This window comes from Limulus polyphemus, unplaced genomic scaffold (genome assembly GCF_000517525.1).
Source record: "Limulus polyphemus unplaced genomic scaffold, Limulus_polyphemus-2.1.2 Scaffold4598, whole genome shotgun sequence".
Lineage (NCBI taxonomy): Eukaryota > Metazoa > Arthropoda > Merostomata > Xiphosura > Limulidae > Limulus > Limulus polyphemus.
Genome location: NW_013670208.1, coordinates 10101 through 16817, shown reverse-complemented (window position 1 = coordinate 16817; position 6717 = coordinate 10101). Strand labels below are relative to the sequence as shown.

General features: G+C 33.1%; 1 protein-coding gene across 4 annotated transcripts in view; it reads left to right on the top strand.

The window, feature by feature from the left end:
• Positions 1–4663, top strand: part of LOC111088859 — a 10173-nt gene extending 5510 nt beyond the window's left edge. Inside the window, exons 1-2 of one of the 4 annotated variants that reach the window (XM_022399991.1) lie at positions 1464–1647; positions 3459–4658. In XM_022399991.1, the coding sequence (XP_022255699.1) occupies positions 3509–4144 (636 nt within the window). In that variant the 5' untranslated portion in view covers positions 1464–1647; positions 3459–3508 and the 3' untranslated portion in view covers positions 4145–4658. Of the gene's footprint in view, positions 1–1463; positions 1648–2075; positions 2218–3458 lie in introns of those variants that run through there. The other 3 variants (XM_022399992.1, XM_022399989.1, XM_022399990.1) reach the window with 3 other exon arrangements.
• Positions 4664–6717: the final 2054 nt, after the last annotated feature.

Below are 6717 nucleotides of genomic sequence, written 5' to 3'. Positions count from 1 at the left end.
GATCTTATATTTTACTTTTATTCTATATTTTAAATTACAATATTATATTTTAGTGTTAACTATCTTTTAAGTTATGATCTTATATTTTACTTTTATTCTATATTTTAAATTACAATATTATATTTTAGTGTTAACTATCTTTTAAGTTATGATCTTATATTTTACTTTTATTCTATATTTTAAATTACAATATTATATTTTAGTGTTAACTATCTTTTAAGTTATGATCTTATATTTTAATTTTATTGTGAACTTTTTAAAATTAATTTTATTGCAAGCTGACTCGGAATAAATTTCTAGATTACATCTGAATCGAAAGTTAGCTTAATAAACTACAATGAGACAAATTACAAAATATTTAATGTTTGAAATATGATAGTTTAATCCTTATTATTTTCAGTTCGTTTATTAAAACAGTTGGTTATGTATTTTCATCTTTAGGAAATTATTCGACAAATTAAATTTTGATTATTTTGTCATACAATTAAGATTGAAATTTCAAATTGATCCAGAAAAAATCTATTGTTACGTGACCGTTATTAATGAACATTTACTTGCCCCTCACTAGCACAGCGGTAAGTCTGTGGACTAATAACGCTAGAAACCGGGTTTCGATACCCGTAGTGGCACAGATAGCCCTTTGTGCAGCTTTGTGTTTCAACACAAACAAACGAATCTTTATTTTTTGATCTCTATACACTATTAATTTTGTATCAGTCGTTTCAGTGACATTTGATTGTGACTTCTGTAAGTGAGGTTTTTATTTTTTTTTATCTAAGTTCATTACTAGTTTTGTATCAGTTGTTTTAACAATATTCGAATGTGAGTTCTGTAAATGACTTTTTATTTTTTTTTAATCTAAGTTCACTACTAGTCTTGTATCATACGCTTTTAACAATATTCGAATGTGATTTCTGTAAATGACTTTTTACTTTTTATCTAAGTTCATTACTAGTCTTGTATCATACGCTTTTAACAATATTCGAATGTGAGTTCTGTAAATGACTTTTATTTTTTTTCTAAGTTCACTACTAGTCTTGTATCATACGCTTTTAACAATATTCGAATGTGATTTCTGTAAATGACTTTTTATTTTTTTTATCTAAGTTCACTACTAGTCTTGTATCAGTTGTTTTTCGTGGTTAGGTTAAAACTAATATGCATGTTTTTTTCTTCTTTTGTTTGTTTGTTTTTCAAGATTGAACTAGTTTATGTGCTTATAAAATTACTAAGTGCCGCAGTGACTTTCGTGGCGTGGTTAATCGACTTTCAATAAAAACTGACCATATTCAGTGACTTAATAATATTAATCACGCAATTTGATTGTTTATATACATACTTTGTCCAGACTGAAATACGTTTTCGCTAGGAAAGCAATAGAACAGATAAAAAATTCAACAGTCACACTTTAATGCCTTTTAGGCCTAGATTCTGGTTGGAACTAGATTTGTTTTCCGGGCGTTACATGAGATTAGCCTTCGCCAGAACTGTGACAAATGGATACTGTTCACGAGTTATTGTACACATAGAACTAACGTTTTTAATAACTTATGAGGTAGAATTATAATTCGTTTTAGATATGGTATAGGTCTATTCCAGTGTGGAATTTGAACTGGTCTACAACCATCGATTGAACTGGTGAACAAGGTAAACAAAACTGGTATACTAAAGCCGTGAAAAAATAGAAATGTTGGACTGGAAGTAATTGTTAAAGGAAACTTTAGTTTAGGCCCAGGATTGCAGGATAGAAATAATTGTTTTTTACTTGGACTTTTCATTGTATAGTGTAAGTTTTTATATGGTGCACTAATTACAGATATTTTTCTCTTTAGGTAAGTATATTTTTTAAGTTGTAAATAATCGAAATTTCAAAGTAAATTACAAGAAATTAAAGATTGAGGTTAGCGCATGAAATCACGTTAGATCTAACAAATATCTGCTTCAGAAAACGGCGAATATTTTACCAAAATTCTATCTGTTCGTAAATAAAACCACTGTACGGTGAAAACAGAAGAACTAAATCATGAGCTAAATGCGTCAGTTCTAATCTTGTGTCACCTGACCAAATTCATGCCGATAAAGTTTAATAGTCCTATTCGTTACGAATGCAAGACAATCAGGGCTAACCTGTCATCGATTGTACGGGTAAGTCTAAGTTCATGTTTAAATAAAGTATGCAGATCGAGTCTATTGCGTGCATTGAGTTGAGGAAAATCGGTAATACAGCTTTATTTACTTTGTAACATTTCGAGTATAATTAACTAATTTTGTGCTAAATTGTTCTCTTGTTATAAAGATTTTTTCTACCATTAATGTACTATAATTTCTTGAACATTAGTGTGCTGTTTTTTTTATCACTAGTGTATTACAGTTTCTTGATTGTAAGTGTACTAAAAACTCTTCGTCACCAGTGCAAACAAGAATCTTTTAGACTAGAGCATCGTTTAAGTTATTGCCCCTCCCCCAGTGGCACAGCGGACTTACAACGATAGTATCCTGGTTTCGATACCCGTGGTGGGCAGAGCACAGATAGCCCATTGTGTAGCTTTGTGCTTAATTACAAACAAACAAACAAGTTATTGCCTCCTATTGGTTCAACGGTAAGTCTGAAGGCTTTTAACTCTAAAAACCGGGTTTCGATACCCGTAGCGGGCACAGCACAAATAGTCCATTGTGTAACTTTGCGCTTTGCAATAAAATAAACAAAAGTTTAAATCATTTTGGAATGTTCTGAGCAATTGCCTCTGTATGGCAAAATTAGTCTTGAATTTATGGCTAAACCTCAAGAATTTTGAACAAGTTTATGTTAGAATTTGCTAAGAGTTCATTCAGACGAATTTGCGAAATAATGGACTACCTATGATAAAACATGACGGTTCACACCTGTCGAACTCTAACAGACGGACTACCTGTGATAAAACATGACGGTCCACACCTGTCGAACTCTAACAGATGGACTACCTGTGATAAAACATGACGGTCCACACCCGTCGAACTCTAACAGATAGACTACCTGTGATAAAACATGACGGTCCACACCTGTCGAACTCTAACAGATGGACTACCTGTGATAAAACATGACGGTCCACACCTGTCGAACTCTAACAGATGGACTACCTGTGATAAAACATGACAGTCCACACGTGTCGATATCTGATGGTTAAATAACACCACCTAGATCACTTGTGATGTTCGGCATGTATTCACTCATGGGGCGCTACCTGTTGCCCCCCCCCCCCCAATCCGTACATGAAGTACATATCAGGATAAATGAAGCTAGAAAAAACTGGATTTACGGTTATAAACTCCCTTTCGGCGATGAAAGAAACTAAGTTTCCATTGAAAAAAAAGTAAACATTTGCGCTTTCATACTCAACAACAAACAATTTTGTCCTTATTTCCAAGAACGATATTCTTAGTTTCTTCTCAATTATTTAAATAATTTCTTTTAATTTCAGGATATTTTGAAAGTATAAGAGTTGAGAGTTCAAGAAGAATCCTGGCGGAGATGAGGAATCCCCGACTGCCAGGGATGGAGCGGTTGAAGTTCAACATAAAAGAAGGCAAGCTTAGCAAGCAGTTGGATGAAAGTTCAGGTTTCATAAGAAATCAGAATTTTCGGAAAAGCTGTCCCATTATGACATCAACGCCGGAAAAGCTTTTCAGAAGGAGAAAACCTTTTTTGCCCATAACTAGTCGAAATACGTCGCGTGTACTGAACAACAGTGACTTGGAACTGAGTGTTGAGGGTCTGGATTTAAGTTCCGATGATAATTCTTTAGCAGTGAACACTTCAACCAGACTGATACCTCTTTCAAGCGATCGGAAGATTGGGGAGGTCAGCTCCTCAAGACGGATCTCTCTTCCGATATATGGTAGTTTACGCATGCGTAGATCACACCAGAAGTTCCTCGAGATTCACGAGGCTTTTTCTGACGTCAGATTACTTTCGGATACTGTCTCGGAATGTGTTGTTGACGGTACTATCCACCAGCCGTCTCCGAATTCGCCAGTTCTTCTCAATCGGGAATTTGATTGGAAGAATTACCGGTCGTCCACCCACTCCTCACGTATGTCGACATCATCACAAAGCTCTTACACCAGCGAAGACGAAGTCTGGATTCCAAGAAAGCATTCAGTATAAGATGGAGGTTAAAAAAACGAAACTATTTAGTCTAAAGCATCAGTGTAAAAATGTAAACATATTTTTTATAAGAAATTCCTTTCATCAGCTGGCTGATGAATGATGTTTAATTACTTGTGTAGTTTGCTGATATTTAATTGGCGTGTAATTTAAACTCGAATATTTAGCAAGAGAGGGATTTAAGTTAACCGATCAAACAGAAGTCTTACATAAACACTGTGATAAGAGAAGCGACTTTAAAACTCGTTGCGAGCTTTTAATAAACATCTTTTGACAGGGAGAGGGTGCGCAGGCGATTTTCACCGTTTTTTTCTTTCTATAACTTGTTTTATTCTACATTAAAGTTTGAAAATTTTGTTTTGTTTAAAAATCCCTAAGTAGAATAGAGTGGTTATAGAAGTTGTATTGATATTTTTGATGTTTAGTTTAGTATGTATTTTAAAGATCTGAAAATAAAGTACCTCGCCAACAAAACGCCGTAAATGTTATATTTAAAGCATTGAAATCATACATATATCTGCTATTAAATATTTCCAAAGAACATAAAAAATGGTTAGCAGTGAAATTCGTAAATATTAATATAATATTTATATACTGAATAAAACATTTTATTTTGAATCTCGGAAAAGTACAAGAAAACAGAAGTTTGGGTGATTTTTGTCAACCAATACTTGTATTTATTATGGTAAAAATAACTAATATTATATTATATTGTTTCTGATATGTTATTATGAATATACAAACGTTTGAAGATTAAGTGTATTATTGTAGGACATTGTATTGTTTTAGGTGTATTATTGTAGGACACTGTATTGTTTTAGGTGTATTATTGTAGGACAATGTATTGTTTTAGGTGTATTATTGTAGGACAGTGTATTGTTTTAGGTGTATTATTGTAGGACACTATTGTTTTAGGTGCATTATTGTAGGACGGTATTGTTTTAGGTGTATTATTGTAGGACACTGTATTGTTTTAGGTGATTATTGTAGGACAGTGTATTGTTTTAGGTGTATTATTGTAGGACAGTGTATTGTTTTAGGTGTATTATTGTAGGACAATGTATTGTTTTAGGTGTATTATTGTAGGACATTGTATTGTTTTAGGTGTATTATTGTAGGACAGTGTATTGTTTTAGGTGTATTATTGTAGGACAGTGTATTGTTTTAGGTGTATTATTGTAGGACAGTGTATTGTTTTAGGTGTATTATTGTAGGACACTGTATTGTTTTAGGTGTAATATTGTAGGACAATGTATTGTTCTAACTTAAACACCATATTATAGGACAGTGTTACATTTAACCAGTATTTCGATTACTACTGTGTTTGTTGTGTCTAAGCCGGCTTGATGAGCCCAGGATTGAGCGAAACACATCGTTGGTATTAGATATGGCGAACATAATGTGGTTGGAATTCTGTTATTATACACACTTCTAATTCTTGCAAACCCTTAATGGGCTAAATATAGAATGTAGTGTAAAATATCACAGTAGGCCTGATACTAAAGTCTTATGACAAGTGAAATTAACTAACTTTAGTGTACGAATTAGTAATTTTTGTACCGACTAAAGACCAAGGATTAACACTAAGTAACACAATATGAATCATTATACACTTATTGGGAAGTACCATTATACTCTTCTACTGGAAGTACCGTGATACTCTTCTATGGGGAAGTACCATGATACACTCCTTCTATTGGGAAGTACCATATCGTGGTACTTCCCAATAGAAGGAGTGTATCTATCGTGGTACTTCCCATAGAAGAGTGTGGTACTTCCCAATAGAAGAGTATCGTGGTACTTCCCCATAGAAGGAGTGGATACACTCCTTCTATTGGGAAGTACCATGATACACTCCTTCTACTTGGAAGTACCATCATTGTGGTGTATTATCTCATCTATTACGCTAACATCTATCATGATTAAACGTTACACACCACGTGACTTGAAACTGATATAATCTTCACCCTGCAGAGTAAAAAACTCAAAAACACTAGTTGCTGGTAACTAAAACATGAATAATATATGTATTACGTACGTGTGCACTAGAAACTAATATATACATTTATAAACACCCGAAACCTTGAATGAGAAATGATTATGACTACGACTTTTAGGAACTACAAAGAACCTGTACGTTAACTAGAAAGGCTAAATTAACTCTCTTTGATGATACATTGTACTTGTTAATAAGGGAGCAGCTTGGGTTAACAGCCTTTATTTAATAACACGAAAAAATATAACATTGTTTCTTTTAGCCGACCTTGGTAACTAAAGTGTCAGTTTTAGTTCAGATTAGTTCTATATTACCAAGTGTAATGCCTTTATTATATTATCACAACTAATAAATGATCATATCTGTAAAAATATGAGAAATAACAGGTAGAAAATGATAAGAAGTCAAGTAGACTTCGTTTGTATTAAATCTTACTTTTCGTGCAGACATTTCTTTTTTTTATAACATTTATAAATTGGACGTATATCTTATCAAATTTGTGTTTCTTGTCCTTGAGACACAAACAGTTGCTTAAAATGTTGCACGTAAATAGGAAACAACACTTATCGATAATTTG